Below are 23,925 nucleotides of genomic sequence, written 5' to 3' on the forward strand. Positions count from 1 at the left end.
CAAGAATACGGAGACGAAACAATGCAGTTTCTGTATATTCTCGATGAAAACATGTTATTTTCACACTTTACTCGGCTTGTGGTATGTATGGATTTTGACAGATTTGGGTGTGCTCATCTTGATAGGTGAATACATGTCCCCGCGCCACATTGAGCGGAAGAAAATAGACGGTGTGCGAAATGGCGTGTGAAGATGGCTGTTTGAAAGTTGTCTGCCACCTTGTTGGAAACGACGCCAACAGTGGTCGGCTGACTCTTGGCCTTTGTCGGTCTGGGAAAAATCCCCACACACATCTTTTGGCTTTTGCTCAGATGACCAAGAGGTATTTCTCGACAAAATGTCCAAGCGGCGCCATGAGCAAAAAAGAAAAGTGATTGGAAAAGGAGAAAAGCCACTGGTCATGTTTTGGCGTGGGCCGGGAGGGGAACATGACATGGGCTCTGACGAACGGTGTCCGAAGTTGTCCGGTGCCGGGTGTTGAGTGCGGTGGCTTTGGCCAAAGTAAACCCGCTCAACATGTTGGGGGGGTTGACAGGTGGTTCGCAGATTTGATGTGTGCCGATGTGATGGCTTTTACCCGACGGCGTAACGGAGTACTAAAGTGTTATGGTTTTGAGTGCCGGAGTGGACGACGTGGGACGTAGGTTGGCGCACATCACGACGTCATCGCACCGAACCCCGTTCCCGGCACAAACCCCCAAAACAGAAGGGCGTCAAGAGTAAGAAAATGACCAGCATATTACAAACCAACTCGTGTACTGGCCACTGCTAGTGAGCTAGTCGATAGGTCGTTAATGAATGGTCTTATTTAACAAGCGACCGTTGATGAAGAGCCACGATGGGCCGTCCGTGCAATAAGCTTGGCGCTCGGGAGCTAGCAATAGCGCAAGTTTTGATCTTAAATGTGATGTAAATTCCTTTTGTGCCGAAACAAGGAAGACTTTCCTGTCCCGTTTCATTGTTTGTTTGCTGGACAAGTCAGTTGGCAAGTTGCGCGCAACTCGCTCAAGGGCTGAAGAGCGGCTGAAATCCCTGGGATGCGCCACAAGTCTTGGCAAAACCGACTCCGTTGTCGATCTGATATTAATAACTTGGCTGGTTGAACTTGCTTTTTGTGACTTGCCGCCAGGGGACTTGACGGGGCACCAGTTGACTCCGAGATGCTTGATGCCGGAGTGGTTTGCCATTTTGGGATGCACAAGGCTGAGCTACTTTGATATTATTAGAGAAACCCGCTTCAGGGTATACACAGCATGTTTGATCCATGTCCATTCATGTACAAATTTTTTGAAAATATTCTAGATTTTTCGCTGCGCCGACCTACGTCAACCGGACAGCAAAGACCTGGCCCCCCTTCCCGCCCGGTACATTCCTGCCCCCCGTCGACACATACAGCGTCGTCTCGTCACGGCTCAGCACGACCGACGTCGGTCTCTGCATGCGCTCATCGTGGTCGACGAGGAAGCGCACGTCGCGCAGCCCTTTTTTGCCCGGCAGCACCGCCACCACGGACACGCTATCGAGCGGCACCGCGCCAAACACGGTGCCGTTGCGCGCGACGGCAAAGTCGTCTGGGCTGCGCGGCGCCGCGTACCTAGCGAGCACCTCGAGCGCCGCTGCCGCTGCCGCGTTGTCCAGCGCGTACCGCCCGAGCAGCCGCGCCGACGTGCTCGTCACGTACACGAACCCGTCCCCCGGCACCTGCAGCCCGTTGACGCCCAGCAGCGCCAGGAACGGGTCGTCGTCGTCGGCGGCGGTGGGCGCGGGCGCCAGCGCCGGGTCGTGCAGCGCCACGTGCACGGCGCCCGTGGCCGTGTCGGCGCGGTAGATGGTGCCCGTTGCCGAGTCGGCGCAGAGCACCACGGAGCTGCGGTGCAGCGCCGCCAGGCCGTTGGGCAGCTTGGCGTGCGGCAGCAGGGCGGCGGCGGTGGCAATGGCCGGCTGGGTGGCGCAGCCGCGGCAGGTAAAGTCGAGCGTGTCGATGCGCGCGGAGCCGTCGAGGTGGAAGCTCGTGCGGTTGAGGCGGCCGGTGGCGACGGCGAAGACGTCGGGGCGGATCTCGGCGATGCCGAGCGCGGCGTCGGCGGCGGGCAGGGCGGCGACTAGGCGCGGGGTTTGTTGTTGTTGGCTGGGCGCGAGCTCGTAGACGCGCGCTCGGTCAAAGGTCGTCAGCAGCAGGTGGCCGTTGGGACGCACGGCCATGTTCTCGACCCATTGCGCGTGGCTGGGAAACTGGTAGAGCAGCTGCGCCGTGTAAGCGGCGGCGGCGGCGTGTGCGGCCAGGGCCAGTGCGACGGCGACGGCGCGCGGACAGGACAGCATCATGGGGGGTCGGCGAGGAGAAGCGGATATAACTAGATGAAATACGCGAGAAAGATGGGATTATGGGACAAGATGAGGGATGCACCTTTGGGGGAGGGCATATCGAGCCTACTTATGACGCTGACAACAACAACAACCCATCGCGGGAGAGTAGAAGAGTGACACTGGTCCTACAAAAGACGGTTCTGAAAGCATAGTAACTTGCATCTCATAGTCCACGAAGAGTCCGGCACCGACACGAAGCGGACGGCATCGACTTCGCGCGGGAAGAAGGGCATCCGAATACTGGCGGCCTGCAAGGTGCGCGCGTGCAAGGGGGGGACCGGAACTTGGCGGGCGGCCCCGAAATGGCTCGGGACGGCTCGTGTTTGTTCGTGGCCTTGTAGAATGCGAGATTGCTTGCATGAGATTGATACAATGCTCATGATCAACCAGTTCCATGCCTCATCCTAGCGCACGATGAATTCGTTCCCATGAGCGCTCTGGGAACGGGAGGTGGTAATTGCACTGTTCCATGTCGCGGGTTCCGGAGTCTACAAAAAGCGCTGGCCGGGGTACGGGGTAGTGAATCCGCATAGATGGCAATTCATCTCGAAATCTGATCCAATCACGTATTATTCTGTCGTGCAGACACCCCCCCTTCCCGACCCTTTTTCCGACGGGTCGCGGTGCAACGGCCAGACTCCCTTCCACGTGGACCTTTGGCTTCCCATCCATGACGCGCAAAGAAATAGTTCAGCGGATGCGACATTTTCCCTCCAGCGAGCACACCATGGATGATGCAAGTACCGGCACGGCTTGCCTGTCAGAAAGAGGACGCAGCGGCGGACACGAGTCGCCGGGTTGCTATCATAAAGTGGCTGGTGGCGGGTAAGGGTAAAGCAAACAATGGCTTGTGCCCGCGCATCTTTGGGAGGGAGGGGGTCTTGTTGTCTCCGTGGATTGACGGGCATGCCACTTCCCGAAATCCCGATGGCCTTGTTCGCACCGGGAATGGGATTTCTTGGGACATGACGCAGGTCATAAATGAGGTGACGTGCATGCGCACAACACAGGATCTGGGCGGAACATGTCACCGTGCTGGTTGCCATTGGGCAGGCCTCTCGCAACTACTCGGAAAGCGATTTACCGGTCTCGGCCATGAATACCCTCTGATCGTTGGCCGAGCTGAGGAGCTAGAGAGTCGGAAATCGTCGTGTAGTACCTGTGAATCTGCTATCTGGCGCCGATTGGGGAATTCCAAGAGTCTCTGTTGCCAATCTATCCTGCTTGATTTCTTTGTAGAGTTTATTCGTACATGTGCTGTGGTACCCGGGCGTGCATCCGCAATACTTCGGGAACAGGCTTACACCTTCAAGTCATACTTATACGGCGTATTGTTACGAAACATGAACAACCTTGTGGAAGCACGAGCGGGCTCTACCGGATTATCGTTGAAATACTTTTCAAGCAGTAGATACAACTTGCTCACTACAGCATGGCATGCCCTCGGAGGGAACAATAACGAACGACTCCAATCACTGCATGCCAGTTTTTTTTTTTCAGGGCGCACAACTGCTACAAAAATGCTGGCCCTCGAGGAGACCAAATTTCCTCGTCGCCATCTTGTCAATCGCATTCGATACAGGAAGTCCGGCTAACATGATCCCAGCTCGGAATTGAAAAGACTCGGCTCTCACGAAATAAAGGGCTTGCACAATAGGCATCGGCATTGATTCGACGTTCACAGCTGCTTCCACCACTACCTGCAAAGGTTTGACGTATTTTTGTCATAGGCTTAATTCCATTTCGTCTATGCTTTAACACCTCTCTTTTATATATTCTCCCGCAGCGTATAGTAATCTTGGCCATCTACGTCTATCTTCGTTCGTCTATCTAACCTGTGTTCGGCGGGATCTTGCAATTATCGTTGGTTATTTAATAAGAGTAAATTCGTGGTAACTCTCAATTCGATCTGATACCTTAAAAAAAGGTTCATATGGTAATGGAGTCTCCCATTGGTGTCGTCGTAGGCGATTGTGTGGTGCGGCTTGATCCAGTTGTAGGGTAGACATCATAGGAGACATCGACTCTCCAAAATCATTGCTCACAGTGTTAATTAAATTCACCACGGTCGCCTACGCTGCAATGACCATCTTACTCAGCTACTTCCACATTCACGCTTATCCCGAGGCCACTCATTCAATCGCTCTGACGTGTAGACCACTTCCATTTCGCTATTCTAGGTGGTCGTTCAATCGCTTGGATAAGTGTGTAGACCATTTCCATTTAGCTATTTTGCCAGCCAATCTCGGTATACGCCATAGTCAGTTCAAAAACAAATCTGACAAGACTGCGCACAAATCAACCTTCGAAGAAATAATCCATTCCACGCAAACCGGGCCAGTCTTGGTTGCATCCGTCCCTGTGAATTCGAGCCGTCTCCCACCCGGAAACCAACCCATCGTTTTCGCCCCCTTCAAAACCCACCCCTTCAACAGTCGATATCGTATAGTCCAGATAAAAGTGGCCTACTCGGGCCAAATAGTGTACATGAACCGAAGCCATGTGTGGCAAGTGTCGAAATGTGTACGTTATGCTCGTAAAAGCCGTCTGCCCTGAGACGGCATGATGCCATCGCTCAACAAAGAGAATAAAAGAGTCGCTGCCAAGAGGCCAACAATAAAAAAACAAACAGCCATGTTTTGAACATTTTGTGCCGCGCCGTTGATATCCGCCAATACAGTGCCAGTGCAAATGAGGTACTCAAGTGTCTCGAGTCAAAATCCATCGCCATAAAACAACAAGAATCAAGAATTGGATTGAGCCTGACTTGGTCAATCATGTGGGTGATCAAGAGTGATGGTACCAAGTGATGATCTCATGCAAGTGATCAAGAGTGATGGTACCAAGTGATGATCTCATGCAAGTGATCAAAAGTGATGGTCCCAAGTGATGATCTCATGCAATTGATGTCGAGTAGTCATCTCAAGTGATAGTCATGCAATTGATCTCGAGTGGTCATCTCAAGTCATCCTCTCAAGTGATTAGGTATCAATCCATGTAGAAATCACCCTTGAGAATTCGCTCTTGGAATGCGTCGGGCTTGGGCTTCTCCTGCCGAGGCGGCATGGGAGCAGGGGCCTGGTTCGGAGGAGCGGCCATCTCGGAGACGGACCTGGCGCGGTCATGGACCATCCTGGTGGATTGGGGTTGTGCGAGCGAGAAAGAAGGACGAGCGGCGGAGACGGAGCTCTCTGCGCGAGACCTCAACTGTTCGGACCAGTTGAAGCCTTGCTGGTCTGCTCGAGAATTGGCATAGTCAGAAGGGGCTCTTTTGTGCATGGTGAAGCTTGCCTGTGGGAGGGAAGACGACAGGACGGTGCTTGGGCGGCGTCCGGAGACGGACCAACCCGCCGAGGCCGCCATGGGAGGGGACTTGTTGGTCGAGGGACGACGGCCGAGAAGGGGCGACTGGGGTTGGGCCAGGCCCTGCTGGCCGGCCGTGGGAGGAGTTGTTGGGTTGGTATTACCGTTGCCAGGACTGCCCGAGGGGCGATAGCCCCTCAAGGAGCCGGAGCCGGCCGAGGCACCGAAGCTCATGCGTCGAGTAAAGGGCGTGTTTGGGGTGGTTCTAGCGCTGCCTGGGACAAAATCGTCGTCCTCGACGGCGGATTCGTCAATGGAGCCCGAGTTGGAGTTGGTCGAAATGCTCTCGCGACGATTAAAGGCGGCGGGGTTCGTGGGAGAGCTGCCAGAGAGGCCAATGGTGCTGACCGAGAGACGGCGACCGCGCGGGTCGGTCATGCTGGGGGCACCAGGGAGCGGGGGAACGTTGGCGTTGGAGGGGCCGCGCTGGAAGAGGTTGGAGAGGGCAGCCTGGGTGATGGAGCTGCGGCGGTGGGCGATGCCGGCATTGGGAGGGGCGTTGTCGGACATGGCGAGAGCGGCGGTGGCCTGAGGTCGCGAGATGAGAGAATGTGGTGAGGTGGTGATGTCTGGTTGGTGGCTGGATGCCGAGGGGGCTTGTGACAGCCGGCGGGCGTACGGACGTTGAGTGGGCTCGGCTGGAGAAGCACAAGCGAGGCGACGTTTGCGGTGTCGTCGACGGCAAACGAAAAGGTTGACTCTGTGATCGAGTTCACGAGAGGTCGAGAGAAATGGGCGATGCTGAGAACAGTAATAAAAGGTGAAAGAAGTGGTCGTACGAGAAAAGTGTGAGAGGGGGAGAATGAGCAGGTAGTGGCGTGGTGTTATATAAGACGATTGACGACGGCGGGTGCCAGCAGTAGTGGAAAGATGAGGGGGCCTGACTGGTCAATGCAGAGAGTGAGTAAATGGGGCTGACGTAAATGGTAGGTTAGGCGAGAGATTGATGGAAAAGGCGATAGCTAGGACAAAGAAGAGGAAATGAGAGAGGGTGTGGGAGAAAGGTTGGAGAGGAGAAATGGGAGGAGAAAAAAGGAAGAAAGAGGGTGGCAGCAGCGGTCATGAAGAGGAGAAGGTGGTGATGGGTGTGATGGGTGATGGCCATCGTCGTACCAGGTTGGTTTTAGTGGCTTGTTAGCACATGTTTAGCGTACTTGGTAAGAGGTAGAGGAGTGTTACAGCAGCGCTCGGCGCTATTTACAGTGGTCGCTGGTGGCGAGCTAGAGCAAGCCCGCTAACCTGTTTGGGGTAGCAGCCACACTGGTCCGACATCGGGATACTTGCTCACGTGGTGCCAATTGCGCACAAGAGACAAGTACCGCCTGTTTCTGGGGTAAACTGGTTGGTTGGTGCAGTGGAGCCCCATCTCGATTTGTGCCACTGTTCTGCAGCCAAGGGCCAAGGATGCCCCCGTCAAGGCACAGACGGCCGCAGAACTCCGTACTGGTACGTGATTTGGTGATATAGCTAATTCACCACTCCGTCATCGAGGGACGCGAAGGCTGACGGCGGACCAGAGAGACGAGTCACAAAACTGCATGCTTTGGTGACTGCAGCATAGTACCTAGAGACAAAGCGTCCCCATAGAACAGGCACTCGAGACACGACACCCCAAAAACGTCCAGGCAGCATTCATAGCCACGTAACAAGTGGCACCCAAGTAGTTAGGGGTAGTACACCTTATCTTGCCAACATTTCCCTTGTTCAACGGCGAAAGAAATCTGTTTCGCTCTTCAGTTCTGTGGCGTGCTATCAACAAGGACCCCGGGTCGCCCAAAATCCACCCAAAGGTCTCACGGTATTCACAGTTTCCTATCCGCGACAGGGGAACAGCCCACCTTGGTGGCGGTGGCCTCGGAGCCAACCCGACATGCTGGCGACAGAAGCGGACAGAAGCGACCTGTAGCTCCCCCCAAAAAACATGTGGCGCCCCGACAAGCAACGTACGAGGCTACCGACCCAAAAAACCATGCGTCGTGGCACCGCGGGCACTGGTGGGTGGCAACAGACCTCAGTCTCGCAGCAAGCCACCGCAAAATTCCAAAGTGCGCCTCTGTTACCGTCCTCTTGTTCTTGCGTCGCACTTGCGTCGTGGTGTGCCCATTCTGGCGTCTGGTGGCCCCAACGTCAACCACATTCGTGCGGTGCCGTCAACGACGGCGAACGGCCGCCGCAGCGACGTCAGCGAGCAAACAAACGAGACGTTGGGATGATTCATGTGTGAATGAATACGACGGGCCTTGTGCTGTTCTGTATCCGGCTGCCCGCGACCGACGTCTTGTCCTGCGACTGTCGATCACCAAAAAAGCTTGTTCAGACGCCAATCAGTGACGTAGAACCCTGCTGATGCGGGGAGACCAAGTACCAGGGCTAGTTAATTTGCGGACAGGGTACATCGGGATTCAAGGTGGCCCTGCATAATACAGTGGACTCGAGGGCCCAAGAGGGGCCGCCGCGATCGGTGGGGCCCGCTCACGGTACGGCAAGGTTACGTTAAAAGGATACCTGCTGCCTGTTCACAGCAGCAAGAGGCAACTTAAATGAACAAGGGAAACAAATATGTGATGAATTGAATCCAAGTATCTAGATCCGGACCAACCCGCGTGAAAAGGAGGCTTGCATATGTACCAGCACTGGTGCTCCATGACGCTTGCTGACGACGGTGGTACTTAGGTAGGTACTTGGGTACTTGGGTACGTCCACTCTCCTGCCAGGTGCCAGCTTGTTGTATCGACTTGGCTCTGCAAACCTGCAAACACTTTGACATCCCCCCTCAGCATTATTGCGATCCGTATTACCGCGTCAATATTGGCCGCCTCTCGACTTCATCACATCTGTCTGCAATAACGGTGCACCTCCGCGCGGCCACATCACCCAACCGCTCCGCTCAGATCTCATAGTCCCCGACCCGCTCTCGTCCCCTCCCAGATTTGACCTTGCCGTCGTCAGCCCATCGTCCTCTCCGCCAGCACCACTTTACGTCATGCTCGCCTGCCACGCATTTCGGGTTATCTACGCGGCTCACGCCATCTTTGGTTGTTGTGCTCTGACTGACCGACCGTCGGAGCCAAGTAACGACCAGCCGTGGTATGGCTAGACGTGTTCAACAGCTCAGGTTGTGATTGCGTACATAGCCACGCTCAATCATGCTCGAACCATCTCCAGAAGATAACAGTATCAACAACTCGGTTCCAGCAACTGACCCTTGCAACCTTTGCAACCCCTCTGAGAATACTCCCTGCTCCGTGCTACACACCACGACGCAAGATGCATCTAGAACTGCATGCCCCTCACCACCTGGCCCAATCAACCCGGCACTTGCAATGCAAACCCGACCATCCAACCAAATCATGGGCATTTCACAAGTTGATGCGTTATCAACCAAGCCACAATTTCTCGCGGCCTAAATCCTTCAGAGCCCGCCAACTGGCCCTCTACCTGTTCGTCGCCGGCGCTAGGCGACTTGGGCTCGTGCCTTTTGCGGGGTAACATGGTTCATGAAGAGAACCAGTAACTAGTTAACGTTAACTAGTCGCCGGAACTAATTATTAAACATGAACAGCCTTTCCCCGGAATCTGCACAGACCGAGACCCCCGCTCCCCATCATGGCTCTTTAGCTTTTTGTCGGAAATGCCATTACTCAACATGCACGCCACGGCTCACAAGCATTACTCAACATGTCTGCGGCTTACAAGCGTTACTCAACATATATGCTCTGCGGCTCACAAAACTAGGTATGGGGGGAGCTGGATCAAGGTAGTGCGAAATTAGCCCCGCGACGATAAGACAACGTGGCTCGGCACACATATGAGACGGCCAGATCCAAAGCAATACTGGTCGTACGACAGTTCCCCTGTCCGTGGAGTCGGTTCCCATCTGCCGCCTTGGCCGCTGTGCAAACAAGGCTTGCATACCTACCTAGGTATTCACGCTCCGCGCCAGATAACCCAACTGCGACTGACAGCAATCTCATTCGCCAAAGCTAGCCTCCTACTTTGCGGGTGTATAAATGAGCTGAAAAAAGGGACAAGCAAATGTGATGCAATTTCCAATTCCCACGACAGTTAGAAATAAACTCGACAGTTACTTTGCGCTGAAACCAGTGCTTCGTATATATGCAGTATTTGTACCGGCTACCAACACCTCAAGACCCCGCCTTCAGTTTCCACAGCTCCCAGTTAACGTCCGCCAGAAACTGGCGGTGGTTATGCGGCATAATATAGCTGTCGAATCTGTACGCATCTTCCATCCGCCGTCGTTTCCGCTGGGGAGAGTCAACATCCTCTTGCCAAATTTCAACTTCGTTTGTAGACTGTCCTTTGTCACTGCCGTCACGGATCGTTCGCTGTCTCTTAGACGGGTCGCCCGCTGGACGCATAGCTGTCTGGGTTGGCGTGCGCCCCAAGCTGGGCGTCATGGGGAGGCCGGTTCCTCCACTAAAAGGCGTGCCGCCGCCAGAGGTATTGATGAAGCTGGTCGTAGAAGTGCTCTTCCCGCTGGTGACGAGTGATGTTAGCAGATTCCGCCGGCTTGCAGCCATGTTCTCGATGCAGCACATGTCATAGTGGTGCCGCAGTGCATTGCGGTCCACTGCTGGGGACACCTGCGCCTTGCGACCATGGAAGGGTTCTAGGGCTTGATATGGGACAAAAACGCGTACTAGCAATGTAAGTGGGTGAATGGAAACGAGGCGACTATCGAAAAAGTCGTGAATGTGCTTCATCAACAGGATGCCATTGGCGGGGCTCCACGTATGTTCCCATGCCTCACGTAGGCCACGAGGACTGTCTTCGATTGCTCTGTCACCCTCAGAAGCCAACGTCGTGCTGTTTTTGACTGGGTATAGATGATAGTGTTGCTGCGGCACAATATGGCAAGCTTGAATGCCGGGACCGATAGGCTGACCGAAACACCACGGCCGTCCGTCGCCAGAGATGGCGCAGCAGGAAGACCAATTTATACAGGCCATTCTAAACTCATTCTCCACCCGCCTGGCCTCGTCTAAATCAATGTCCGTATTTGCCGGGGCGATCATGTTGTTGTCTTCACCGTCGGCATCGTCGGTGGGTTTCCCGGGAGAGGTGGCCCCAGAGGCGGTTCGTTTCGGCGGCGATTGCGAGCGGGCCTTTGCTTTACGTCGCAGCGGCATAATGTTGAGTCTCGGGTCAGATGGCATCTTGTTGTGTGGCAGATAGGCAGGGTGGCGGCGGCGGTCGGGGTCTGCCAGATGTTGGGCGCATTTCGCTGTGAAGTGAGAGTGTTAGATTGCTGGCCTCGCTATATATAGTCATAAATTATCAATGTCACAAACCTTGAAGGTGGTCTTTTAATGAAGAATCAGCGGGTAAGCGGCAGTGATCGTGTCGAACAATGTGGTACTTGACGATTCGTTGTTGCTGGGAGTCAATGGATAGTACACCAGGCACTAGTTCGTCTAGGGTTTCTTCTGTTATCCAAGAGGGATACGCGACTTGATCCGCTTCGTTGGTCGCGTCTGGCTTTTCAGTCAGGGCAAACGCGATCTTCTCCCACGAATTCGGACCACCAGTGTTCCCCTTGTCGCCCTTGTCGCCAGCATTATTCTCATGAATACCACGCTCCCCGTCTAGAGTCTTGAACTCGAAGCACAAAGCTAGCTCGGCGCACACGTCGGCAAACTTGATTGTAGGCTTGCGCGGGTTCTGGTAGACGCCAGCAAAGGCGAGAGGATAACTGTCGGGCCCGATGGTGAAGCGTACATTCCATCCAACAGCGCGCATCGACGCCGTCACAGCTGCCGACATGTTTTTGCTAGTCAGTCCGAAATAGTTTGAAAAGAAGAGCTTGGTCCGCGGGTGTTGACAACACAATACTGTGGATGCTGGTGACTAAACTGAGGTTGGTGGGGTAACACACCCCAGTATGTCACGTGTGCACATGAACTATTCAGGGCACTAGCACCAAGCGACACTTTCTTGCCTTAACATTGCCTAATATATCTTCATGCGTTTCCACACGTACTGCCAGAGCACAGCCATGAACTTGGGGTCCCGATCCGACAACATGATCTTAGGGATACCCCATCCCTTATCGAACAGCGCGTCGAGGAGCACTCGTGCCCGTCTGGAACGCTTCCCAGCACAGCTATTCACCAACCCCTGCCCCCCTTCGAGCAACCCGATAACGATCTCGACATAGATTGAAGGCATTGGCAGAAACTGCAAAGTACGACACCACACAACTGAAAATAGAGTACAAACGAGTACATGCCCTATAGCAGCGAATGAGGCCGCAGCTGTGGGCCCAAATTCGCTTCTATTATATTCCAACAAAACATATTTTCGGCCAAGTTTTTATACACAATCGTTCTATCCAATCACTTCTGGGTTTCTAGTAGGAGAACAACGCGTAATAATAATAAACCTTTGTAATGAAAAGCATTAATCTGACAATCGCATTCAAAGGGTTTATTCTTGTAATAAATTCGTTATATTAACTTCATGGCTGCTGCATTTACGAACAAAGTCAACACAAAGACGTCAACTGGACAGTCTGTTCCCCCCGTCCACATTATCGCACCCTGTGAGACATCCAACCGCCGATAAGCAAGAAATCCCTTGTGGTCGGCGCTTAGGTGGGAGCCGGATTATCATGTCAACGGTCCAGAACGTCCACCACGTGTTGGGTTGACCACGTGTTGGGTTGGGGCATGAGCATCGCCAAGGCGTTATTACCAAATTATTGAGCCGCACCTACTAACTGCTATCTGCTATCACACTATCTCGTGTATTTAGTTGATTTTCAGTCATTCTCGCCTCACGCGTGTTCACTAGATACAAAAAGAGGGCAAGCAAAATTCCAGGAATCTCAGCCCATGCTAGAGGCTCTAAGTCGACTTCTTACTATCTGGTTTGGTTTCAAGCCAATGAGGATCAACTCCCGCGACCGTCTCGTTATAGATATTGATCCCGTTCCTAGCAGTCTCATTTCCCATGGTGCCTCTCCTTGCTTGCGGAGTCCTGGCACGCGACCATTCGACGATATCATCAAACTTCCTGCGGCAGAAGCGCGTCGAGGCAAAGTCGGGCCCGTAGCGCTGGGCGTTGGGATGCCATTTGAATTGCATCGGGCTCGTGTCGCCGTGGCACATGATGGCCTGACGCAGATAATCGATGCAGTGGTTTATGTGGAGGTGCCAGTGGTGCGGCGACCCCTCGTGCTCGTAGGCTTCTGGGTAGGTGGCCCTGCGGAGGGAGTCCTACGAGGGAAAAAGTTAGATGCGTGAGCTGAATGAACGGCTTGAAGGGTGGCAGCTTAATGTACGAGACAGTGCAGTTGGTGGAACACATCGAGTCCGGTAACCCAATATCCGTTTTGCAAGAGGGTCTGGTCGCGGACATTGTCGGCTTCGTCGCCTTCGAGCAGCACGGTCCAGACTGTGGTTTGAATGTGAGTGATGCGATTATTGTAGACATGTGTGGCCGAGAGAGAGAGAGAGAGACAGAGAGGGAGAGAAGTAGAGAATAAAATTGTATCGCTTACATTCTTCCAGACCATCCCAAGCTTCGTCGAGGTATGGGGTCGGCTCGCCGACCCAGCGCCTCTGGCCTGGCACGTATTCGTTGATCAAATCACCGCTCGAGTTCCAGGTGAGTGCGCCGGTGAATGTCATATCTATCCCTCGATAGTTTTCCTCTTTCCACTTATTAGCCATGTTCTAGTACACAAGTGACGAACAAAGATGCTATATATACCAGGTCCGAGAGGTATCCCTCGAGGATTGTCAACGCACAACGGTGTATGGGAATGACTTCCCGTCCCCGTGTGCGACCGGAAGAGCAGTAGTGCAGTAGTGACGGCAAAGAAGACAGTAGAAAGGATCAATGGCCAGGTCCTTACTCTCGCCGCAACCCTATGTTTCGCCTGGGGAGGGGAATAGTAAGTCAATGAGTCGAGCTCTGTGTCGACTTCATTCTTGAGAAACGGTTCTCGGGACGAGGCTTCGTCTTCGGAAGTAGACATGATTTGGGCGGTTTCTTTTTTTTTTCGTCTGGGGAAATTTCGATCAAGAATAATCCTCAAATTGAGCGTAGTAGTCTGGAGTAAAGGTCGTCATTCGTTCGCTCACTCTTGGAAATGCGCTTTGTAAGTCGCCAGTTCCTGCACAGTCGGATAAAGTGGACTGATAGGGGGAACATGTATCCTACATACCGGGTCTGTACATAGGTACCTCGTTTACTATCTCGTGCCGCCCGCCAGCAACTGCCGTTTTAAGGAATGATCCGTCGAGGGACAACGATAAGAAGAAGGCAGTGGGTGGATGAAGCGTTACAAACGAGCCTGATGCCCGTCAAACGCTCCACCTTCACTTCTCACGGCAAGCTGAGCTCTGAAACCAAAATCTGCGCAGTGATCGCTGTAACCATTCGTACGCTCGATCCACAAAACAAAACGCGATGCCAGTCGTGTGACCACCCTAGCTTTATTATGACGTCCTTCCGTGTCTTCGAGCTGCAGGTCGGGGTTCATGCATTTGACGGGCATCAGGCTGGAGTCTTGAACGAGCGTCAGGCTGGAGCCTTTGACGGGATCAGGCTATGATGGCGCTGTGAGACACACATACATTTTGACAGCTGGAGACACCACCACTGTTCCTTCTCGCAAAATCTTACCGCATCAAGCTATAGCCCGAGCTGCAGAGTGACATGCATGATTCGGTCCAAAGATCCGACACGCCAATGGACTGTGTCGATCGCCAGGCTATGCACAACGGCCAACGGATAGGCATTGGATACTACCTAGTTAGGACATCTCCCCCTTGATCACTAAAGCCTCACGCCCCGAGTACTTGCCGACACACATCCGGCCAGCTAGGACGTAAGTCAGGTATAGTCAACCTAGGGCAGCCGAGGAGAGGATATGGAAGATGGTACAAATTATTCGCACTTACTATCTATTCCAAATCATGGGTTATCTATGGAAACTTCTTGAGGGAGGACCCATGTAGTACAGCAGAATGCTAAAACAATATCCATAGTTACTTGAGCCTCAATCAGCATGGGTGGTTTTACTACCGCCCCTAAATCCATGGCCAATGTCTCCATCAAAATGTATGTTCCCGTCGCCTGCAGTTCCATCGGATAGAACAAAGAGCGTTTCATTGCTCGGGTATTGGTGAGCCCAGTCCAGGATCTTTTCGTAATTCCTACACGTGTGTTTCCTGGCGACAAAGGCGGGCCTCCCCGAGCGATACCTAGCGTTGAACTCCATAGGGATGAAGGCCAGTTCCGCTCTGCACATGAGTGCCTCACGTAGCGCGTCGATGCAGTGTTCGATGTGCATCTTGTGGGGATGCGGATCCTCCTCATTGATGCCGTAGTAATCGACATGCAGCGCTTTGCGGACCATGTTCTATAGTAGAGTAAGGACTTTTGTCGTGATGCTCTGCTTAATCAGGATTGGGGACCACTCACGAGACAATGTAATTGATGGAAAGCCTCAATGCCCACGTACCACGACCCATCTGGCTTTTGGTACGTCTTGCCTATGACCGTCTCTGCGGCTTTACCTTTGAGGTCCACGACAACACCGTTTGTGATGTGCTCCCAATTTGCGTCGATTTCAGGACTTGGATCACCCACGAACTGTTTCGACCCGGGCCGAGAGACTCGCTGGAGTTTCCCGTTCTCGTCCCAGTCCAAATCACTGGAGAAGGTTGTTGTGTACATTTCGATGTGTGGCTTGATAGGTTCTGCGTCGAGGTTAGCAGATGCCGCTGATATCTCAGGTATGCTGCCGCAAGAACCTATGTGGCTCACCTAGTTCTGTGTCTAGCCCAACCGACACATCGTAGGGCGACTTTGAGGCAGCCGATGCGATCATCCAGGTGAAGAGGAGGGAGAGAAGCCAGAGGAAAGGACCAACAAGCCACCAGGTGCGCTTCGCTACCTGGGAGAGTCTAGTCGCGACACTTCGCGGCTGCTGGCTCAAGGGCCGACCGCTCTCACTGTCAGAGAAGGCCTCATCTTGGCTTCCTAGCTTCAATGAGTCGCTCGACTCCTGCTCCACCTTGGAGTATTTGGTGTTGTTCATTGTATTCAAGGTCGGCTGTAGCAGCTGGAGTAGGTAGAGAAAGGACGATAGGGAGACAGGATTTGTGAAAGGAAAAAGGGCCTTGTCGTTATTTTTTGTGTACAAGCAAGTGGAACTTGCCTAGATATGGAGCGAATGGAGAAATCATTGGTTCGTCACATGGTTCTTACGAATGAGCACGATAGCTCCGCACCATGCACCATTACGACCGACGCAAGCCTTTTCGGCATAGGAGCTATTCTGACGCAAAAGGGACACGTCACCGCCACATTCTCTCGGTCACTGACAAAAGAGGAAAGGAACTACGATGCAGCTAAAAGAGAATTGCCGGCAGTCGTTGATCAGCTGGACAAGTGCATCTTCCTGCTGCAAGTCTGCAACACGCAGAGAGGAGGCTGGCTGTGATAGACAGTTCAGGCAAACCTGCAACCCGCGGAGAAGGCTGGCTGTGACGAGACAGTTCAGGTAAGCCTGCAACCCGAAGAGAAGGCCGGATGTGATAGTCAGACAGCTGAACTGCTGGCGACGCTTTGCGGCGGTATAGAGACGGAGGTCTGCAAGGCTGCGCCAGTCGAGACGATCGAAAGTCTTGGGCAAGAAAATTAATATAAAGAGCTGCCAACTATCACAGCTCTCCAGGAGGTTCTAGTTTCTAACTAGTTCATCTCATTGAGCATTGATAAGCTATAACAACCCCTTGTCTCATAAACCTGAATCACGCTTCTCCTCAAGCCAAAGAGCCACCAGCCACAATGAAGTCCTCCATCTGCCTCATGATCGCAAGCTCCGTGCTTGCACTTGCAGCCCCGACCTCCAAGGAAGGTGAGTGATTAGCAGCGGGCGTATGCCAACTTTGAGGACAGCCAAGCTGACGCCACAGTTGCAGCCCGAACCATTTACACTTACGGTGTGAAGGACTATGAGAACGACAAGGACAAGCGAACCATCTACACTTATGGTGTCAAGGACTATGAAAACGACAAGGACAAGCGAACCATCTACACCTACGGTGTCAAGGACTATGAGACCGACAAGGACAAGCGAACCATCTACACTTACGGTGTCAAGGACTATGAGAACGACAAGGACAAGCGAACCATTTACACCTACGGTGTTAAGGACTACGAGAATGAGAAAGAGGCAGAGAAATAAAGGATGAAACAGACAAGTTACTCTGCAGTGTAGTGCGATTTTGGAGGATCAGTGGGAGCTGCAGTGTGACAAGAGGGTAACAATAAGCATACCTTATCTCCCCATTCATGAAATACATTCACTTCGTTTGTGCTCTGATCCCGAGTGAGTTGACGTTGGTACCTTGACGCTAGCGTCTACTATAGGCCCTGATGGAAGTATTGTGGGATTGAGAAATCTGTGAGTTAGCTCAAAGATTTCTGCAGCCCAATTGACTTAACTTTTTCAAAGAAAGAAGGCCTGATAATAGCGCTCTAATTGGCTCTCTACCCCCTGTTTTACCCGTTTCTTACCCTGGTCGAAACGGTACTTTGGTGACGAGGGGCGTTGTTTTGGCGTAGGGCGTATGCGAAAATTATGCTATTAGATAGACCGAATATCAGATTTTTGAGTGAGTCACTCAGGATCACAGCATTGTCCGTATCTCCCGCCTGGAAGGATGACGCAATCAGTGATCCTACTGGCTGGCAACCAAGGATCAAACCAAGACACATGTCCATCCATTACGTATTCGCAGCGTGGAGATCGCTGTATCACAAGTACTTTGCAGCAGGGGGCACAGCCTGAACCCAAACAGCGAGCCTGGTTTCACCTGTTGACGCTGAACTGAACCACCAGCCAACCAACCACTGGCTGCCGTTCCCGTCATTAGCAGCCCTTGTCGTGATGGTTTCCTGCAGAGGACCAGTAATTACAGCGGCGTCGTCGTCTGCAGCGGAGCAACCACTTGGAACTTGGACCGGGGATAGACGGCGGCCTAATCAAAATGGTGGCTAGCTTAAAGAAAATTGTCTTATAGGGTTGAACGAGCCTTGCCGGCTTTCCCTGCATCTGGCATCCCGAATTCGCAACCGAGGACACATACCGTGCCTTGGCTGCCTGTGCCTTGGCTGCCCGGTACCCCGGCATGCGATATCAAGTAGGCCGAGTATGCGCTGCCGCCGTCACTGGTGCATGAAGACTTGATAGCCCCTCCTAGATATGTATGCATGCAGGCGGTCCAATAAGAGGAACGAGAAAACAATTACCAATGTGGCGCAGGGCAATGTTTGCTCTGCGGCATAACATGCTGACAAGCCATTGACACATTTAACACCTCCCCCTGGCCGTCTGAAGCTAAGCCCTATGGAATTTAATTAGCAGTGCGAATATAGTGCGATCTATTTTTTTTTAGTACATTATGGTCATTAAAAACCTCCATAAAAGTGATGCTAAAAAGATGGCTGGCTTGGCTGGGGAAATGGAGGGGAATAACTAGAGTTTTCTCCCCATGGCGGACACTAGCGCCCGGTCCATCCCCCACTTATTCGGCCACTTGTTCACGAGTCACGGGGTAACGTTACCTGGTGAGTTTCTCCTGATTCCAGATGCCTACAAACTAATTCTTGTTCCCCGGAATTTAGCTTCGTCCCAAAGTGAGAGCCAACACACTCCGTCCTTGTCCCCAAAGTTGATAAATTGATCAGCAGCTTTGCACGTGCGACCGACAGCCTACCAGCTCTCGTCACCGTGCTCGCTCGTTTCAGCGCTTGCTACAGTAAATTGTTGATAATTCGCCTCCGAAACGTGCAAAATGGCATCCAGCACCGCCGTCTGCAATGACGGGAGCTTCTCCCCGCCCGTCATCTCGGCCAACTGCCGTGGAGGCTTCGACTTTACAGGTATTCTTTCTTCATCGTCTTGGACCTGTTGACCGCCGAAATCCGAAATAACCATTGGCCACTAGTATTTTTCGAGGAAGTCATACTATGCATGCTTCCCGCCGCTCTCTACTTGATGGGCGGTTTGCTCGAGAGCGCATTTATGCTCGGAAAGCCCCGCTGCTTGGTCATGAAATCGCCTCTACGCTTCGCCAAGCTCATCTTCATCTTCATATTTGCTGCATTGCAGGTATCCCTCGTCGCGCTATGGGCCTTGGAACCTTTTCCCTCCACCACCATGCCGCTCGTCTCAGCCATCCTCGCGCTTGTCGTTGCCGCTGTTTTCGCTGTCAATTCCACCATCGCTCACCGAGCTAGCCCACGCCCTTCTCTAATAATATCCGCATATCTCTTCATCTCGGTTCTCGCCGATATACCTAGAGTCAGAACCCTGTGGCTGATGGGAACTTACACCAACGTTGCTGCCATCCTTTCGTCTTCGCTTGCCATCAAGCTCATTTTGCTATGGCTGGAAAATATCGGCAAGCGTCCGTTGCTGCTTGAAAAGTATGCCAACATCTCTGCCGAGGAGACTGCGGGTCTTTTCTCCAGAGGATTATTTTTCTGGCTCACTAGGCTCATGATCACCGGCTCGCGTCAGGTTCTCAATATGCACACGCTCTTGTCCATCCACCAAAGAATCAACTCTTCTGCAACTTTCCCTCAGCTAAAAAAGGCTCTTGAAAATAGTTGGTCTATATTCCATCCCAAGCGTCACGCCTAATTTTGCTAACACGAGCATCAGCTGACATGTCACACAAATACGGCCTCGTCTTTGCAACCTTCAAGGCGTGGCCTTTGGAAGCTGCCAAAATCATCTTCCCTAGATTGGTTGTTCTTGCCTGCAGCCTTGTCCAGCCGTTTTTAGTTCAAGCAGTTGTTGACAATGTCTTGGCTCCCGACACGCAGCCAATTCGCAATAGCGGCTACGGGCTCATTGGCGCCGTCGCGCTAACCTACTTCACCTCAGCGGCATGTATCCTTGCCTACGCTTTGTAGCCCAGTTTGCTAATAGCTTATAGGTTACGACGGGCATTTACGAACAGCTAACATTCCGGTATATCGCGCTTATTCGTGGTGGTCTGATCACCAACATCTTCGACAAACTGAACAACATCTCCACCAAGGCAGCCACAGATAGCGGTTCACCTATCATGACGCTGATTGGAACCGATGTAGAGAGAATATGTGAAACCTGGAGCTTCCTTATTGCAGAACTATGGCCTGCTGTCCTGCAGCTAGGAGTCGGCGTCTGGCTTTTAGAGCGACAGCTCGGCGCCGTTTGCATCGCACCCGTCATCCTGGCATTTGCGTCAACACTCATTTGCGCAAAGGCTAGCTCTCTGGTTGGCAGTCGCCAAGGTATCTGGCTGAAGGCAGTCCAACGACGTGTGAACTTCACATCTCATGCCCTGGGAAATATCAAGAGCATCAAATTGCTCGGGTACACAACTTCAATTCATAACATGATCCAGTCACAGAGAGCTGAGGAACTGGAACTCTCCAAGAAGTTTCGACGACTGTCAAGCTTCAACATCTGCCTTGTCAATGTGCCCAACATTATTAGCCAGCTGATCACATTCGCTGCGTATGCCATAGTATCTCGGGTGCAAGGCCATGACGACTTTAACACCACCAAGGCAATTACGTCGCTGGCACTTCTGGCCATCATCATGCAACCGCTGGGCCAACTGCTTTACACCGTACCGCAAGCATTTGCAGCCATCGGCTGTTTTGAGCGAATCCAAGCCTTCTTGAACGAAAAGGAGACGCAAGATGATCGTGTTATTGGCCAGACAAGCGTGACCACGGAAAACTCGGCTTCAGATATTGCTCTTCTGGAGACGCAGCCGGTTCCTGACGCCGAGACTGCGCCTGTGATCAGTGTGCAGAACGCTACCATCGGATGGGAAAGTCCTGTGGTGCATAATGTGTCTTTCTCATCATCAACGGATTCAAGATTCATTGCTTTAGTTGGACCTGTTGCTTCGGGGAAATCAACAATTATCAGCGCGTTGTTAGGAGAAGCTCAAATCTTCAGCGGCACGGTTCAACTCGCCACAAACGACTTGGCCTTCTGCCAACAGACACCATGGCTGCCTTCCGGGACTATACGGGATCAAATTATCGGCAATGATTGTTTCTCCCAGGAATGGTACGACGAGGTAGTCGGGGCGTGTGCTCTAGACTACGATATTGCGACACTGCAAGACGGCGATCAATCAGAAGCGGGAGTGCAGGGGGTATCGCTAAGCGGCGGGCAGCGCCAGCGCTTAGCAATCGCTCGTGCGCTGTACGCCAGGAAGCCAATCGCCATTTTCGATGATGTTCTGAGTGCGCTCGACTCTTCCACCCAAGACATTATTGCCGACAAGGTGTTTGGTCGTGATGGTCTACTCCGACGGATGAAGACCACTGTCGTGTTTGCCACCCACTCGATGCGGCACTTGCACGCGGCAGACATCGTAGTAGCCTTGACATCAGACGGACAACACACAACGCATGTAGTGGATCGCTCTCGCACCGACCCTAGCGTACAAGTTGCAATCCAGGATGATGAACTTGTTGAAGCTGCCCCTCATTTGGATGCAACTGCCAATGCAATCGTTGCCGAGAAAGACTTCAGACAAGAAGCCGATAATCTAGCCAAGGCGGGTAGGAGTATCGGCGATCTTGAGGTTTACAAGTACTACTTTGCGTCCCTGGGGTGGTCAAGTCTCTGCATCTTTTTAGCTTTCGTTCTCACTGAGGCTGGCTTCTCTGCGCTACAACTTGTGTGGGTCAAACTTTGGTCATCCAGCAATGATAGGACGAATGCAAAGTACTGGCTTAGTCTGTACGCATTGTGGGCTGTCATTCGCGCTGCCTCCCTCATTGCTGCTGTCTACTACCTCTACGTGGGCATTGTGCCCAAGTCAGGAAAGCGGCTCCATCTGTCTGTTTTGAATGCTGCGCTCAAAGCGCCCATGTCTTTCCATTCAAAAACAGACATTGGAACGTTGGTGAACCGATTCAGTCAAGATATGCAGCTCATTGACATGATTCTACCTGGTGCGTTGATCACAACCGCATTCCACGCAGCAAGTTGCATATCGGTTTCAGCGCTCACCATTGCGGCAACGCCGTATTTTGCGGCGGTTCTCCCGTTCCTCTTGCTAGCATTGGGCACAGTGCACCGATTCTATCTTCGGACCTCCAAGCAGCTTCGACTTCTTGAGTAAGGCACACTAACGCAGAGATCTTTATATTAGGCTGACAAGAATACAGGCTGGAAAGCAAAGCGCCCCTATATTCGCACATCATTGACACCATCAATGGCATTGTTTCCATTCGAGCGTTTGGATGGTTCGCGCCATACAAAGCCCAATACTTTCAACTTATGGACGAATGCCAGAAACCATTCTACCTATTGCTATGCATCCAACGATGGCTATCTGTTGTTCTCGGACTCACAGTGACGTGCATGGTAACCATCCTCACTGCTCTTGCAGTCACGGTACGAGGATCGACTGTCAGTGCCGGTTTTACTGGCATAGCCCTCGTTAACATGATGAGTCTGAGTCAAAGTCTTGCTTCTCTTATTATTTTTTGGACGTCGTTGGAAACATCGCTTGGCGCAGTCTCTCGAGTCAAGTCATTCTCCGAGGACACCCCCGTTGAAGAAAGCCCAGACGCGCCTGTTGCCCACGACTGGCCAAAATCTGGTCACGTCCAATTCGATGGTGTTACGGCCGCGCATGTTGACTTTGTCGCGCTTCGCAATGTATCGATTGAGATTGCATCTGGTGAAAGAATTGCTGTTTGTGGTCGAACTGGTAGTGGCAAGAGTTCTTTTATCTCATCTGTCCTAGGCATGATGGATATTCGTTCAGGGAGCATCAAGCTCGATGGCCAAGATCTTGCTCAAATTGACCGAGAAATCGTTCGCAGCAGGGTAACCTACATTACGCAGGATCCATTCTTATTCACTGGGTCATTGCGCCAGAACTTATGCCTCGGAGGCGATAGCACCGATGCAGAGCTAGAAGAATGCATGAAGGCAGTCGGTCTGTGGGAACAGGCGCAGGAATCATCTGGTGAGGGATGTACAGAAACTGTTCTGGATATGGACGTGGAGCGGATGCAACTGTCTCAGGGCCAGCAGCAGTTACTATGCCTTGCCCGTGCCTCTTTGCGCAAGAGCAAATTGGTCCTTCTGGATGAGCCGACGGCTAGGTATGCGATAGTTATCCGTTTTGTCATGATTAAAGCTAACGCCTGTCATCTAGTGTTGATACAATCACTGAAGCAAAGATGGCTGAAGTTATTGCCCGCAAATTTGAAGACGCCACCGTCATCATGGTTACACATCGTCTGTCTTCAATCCATTCCTTCGACAAAGTCATCGTCTTGAATGCAGGCGAAGTAGTGGAGTACGGACCACCAGCTGAACTGTTATCTGATACTACAAGCGCCCTTCACCAGCTTTACCGCGTGCAGTCCTAACTCGTTGCCAAATGCGGTAGAGTAGTGTAGCTTCTCTACTGGGAAATTGCCCTCGCGCCACCAGGGAAGCACCCACGGAATCAATTCTTACGCCGTTTCTATATAGCTTGGCCTAACCTAGATGAAGTATTTAGATATTGTTGAGTAAATAGCTTCTATATAAATACTTTTAAATTATAGGTGATCAGGTGAGAACCTACCTGCAAGCGCTGGCAGCGGACCGACCGCCAGCATTGGGATATTCGACAGTTGATCCATGAACTAATCAGCATTGCCACACAGTATACCTTGTAGGTAGTGAAAGAGGTCTTGTCTGTATATGTGTGATGAATTGTCGCGGCAGCAGGTTCGTCCAAACCTGCCAGGGGTGAGAACCGCTTCCCACTTCGCGTCAGCTTCATCAGCCAACAGTGTACGCAAAGTACAAAAGGTTGCCCCATCCGCAGGCCGCGCGTTTTTCTTGCGCAAGGAGGGCGAAGAGGGAATCCGAAAACTACATTCAAAATCAGAAAAAGTCAACAGGTGCCTAAAGACAAATCATCATCATTGATATATCCCATAACGCGGCCAAAAACACGCCCATCCATGACACAGCAGCTACACAAACTGTAGCACCATTGTATACAAAACCCAGCCATTGATATCGTACATACATCACATTGTCGAATCCCCGCTCATGGCTTCCGCCCGCCGCAGAGCCCGCACACGCCGCAGTCTCCCGCATTCACGTACCCCGTCCTGCGACAG

At 52.4% G+C, this 23,925-nt stretch overlaps 7 protein-coding genes across 7 annotated transcripts; 2 read left to right on the plus strand and 5 right to left on the minus strand.

The window, feature by feature from the left end:
- Nucleotides 1–1,320: 1,320 nt before the first annotated feature.
- CCM_06303 (Six-bladed beta-propeller, TolB-like protein) lies at nucleotides 1,321–2,325 on the minus strand (the record flags this gene model as incomplete). Its single annotated transcript, XM_006671444.1, has 1 exon — nucleotides 1,321–2,325. One exon carries the CDS (start codon nucleotides 2,323–2,325, stop codon nucleotides 1,321–1,323), a length of 1,005 nt encoding a protein of 334 aa, XP_006671507.1.
- A 3,030-nt stretch (nucleotides 2,326–5,355) lies between these two features.
- CCM_06304 (uncharacterized protein) lies at nucleotides 5,356–6,240 on the minus strand (the record flags this gene model as incomplete). Its single annotated transcript, XM_006671445.1, has 1 exon — nucleotides 5,356–6,240. One exon carries the CDS (start codon nucleotides 6,238–6,240, stop codon nucleotides 5,356–5,358), a length of 885 nt encoding a protein of 294 aa, XP_006671508.1.
- A 3,635-nt stretch (nucleotides 6,241–9,875) lies between these two features.
- Nucleotides 9,876–11,514, minus strand: CCM_06305 (uncharacterized protein; the record flags this gene model as incomplete). The annotated part of the gene is made up of 2 exons (XM_006671446.1): nucleotides 9,876–10,975; nucleotides 11,043–11,514. The coding sequence occupies 2 exons, from the start codon at nucleotides 11,512–11,514 to the stop codon at nucleotides 9,876–9,878; spliced, it is 1,572 nt and encodes a 523-aa protein (XP_006671509.1).
- Nucleotides 11,515–12,596: 1,082 nt separating this feature from the next.
- CCM_06306 (uncharacterized protein) lies at nucleotides 12,597–13,424 on the minus strand (the record flags this gene model as incomplete). Its single annotated transcript, XM_006671447.1, has 3 exons — nucleotides 12,597–12,968; nucleotides 13,034–13,146; nucleotides 13,253–13,424. The coding sequence occupies 3 exons, from the start codon at nucleotides 13,422–13,424 to the stop codon at nucleotides 12,597–12,599; spliced, it is 657 nt and encodes a 218-aa protein (XP_006671510.1).
- A 1,334-nt stretch (nucleotides 13,425–14,758) lies between these two features.
- On the minus strand, nucleotides 14,759–15,802 carry CCM_06307 (uncharacterized protein; the record flags this gene model as incomplete). The annotated part of the gene is made up of 3 exons (XM_006671448.1): nucleotides 14,759–15,121; nucleotides 15,184–15,461; nucleotides 15,529–15,802. 3 exons carry the CDS (start codon nucleotides 15,800–15,802, stop codon nucleotides 14,759–14,761), a joined length of 915 nt encoding a protein of 304 aa, XP_006671511.1.
- Nucleotides 15,803–16,554: 752 nt separating this feature from the next.
- CCM_06308 (uncharacterized protein) lies at nucleotides 16,555–16,954 on the plus strand (the record flags this gene model as incomplete). The annotated part of the gene is made up of 2 exons (XM_006671449.1): nucleotides 16,555–16,624; nucleotides 16,689–16,954. 2 exons carry the CDS (start codon nucleotides 16,555–16,557, stop codon nucleotides 16,952–16,954), a joined length of 336 nt encoding a protein of 111 aa, XP_006671512.1.
- Nucleotides 16,955–18,566: 1,612 nt separating this feature from the next.
- CCM_06309 (ABC transporter, putative) lies at nucleotides 18,567–23,178 on the plus strand (the record flags this gene model as incomplete). The annotated part of the gene is made up of 6 exons (XM_006671450.1): nucleotides 18,567–18,654; nucleotides 18,720–19,382; nucleotides 19,439–19,638; nucleotides 19,716–21,910; nucleotides 21,961–22,908; nucleotides 22,962–23,178. The coding sequence occupies 6 exons, from the start codon at nucleotides 18,567–18,569 to the stop codon at nucleotides 23,176–23,178; spliced, it is 4,311 nt and encodes a 1,436-aa protein (XP_006671513.1).
- Between the last annotated feature and the right edge of the window lie 747 nt (nucleotides 23,179–23,925).

This window comes from Cordyceps militaris, assembly GCF_000225605.1.
Source record: "Cordyceps militaris CM01 unplaced genomic scaffold CCM_S00004, whole genome shotgun sequence".
Taxonomy (NCBI): Eukaryota; Fungi; Ascomycota; class Sordariomycetes; order Hypocreales; family Cordycipitaceae; genus Cordyceps; species Cordyceps militaris.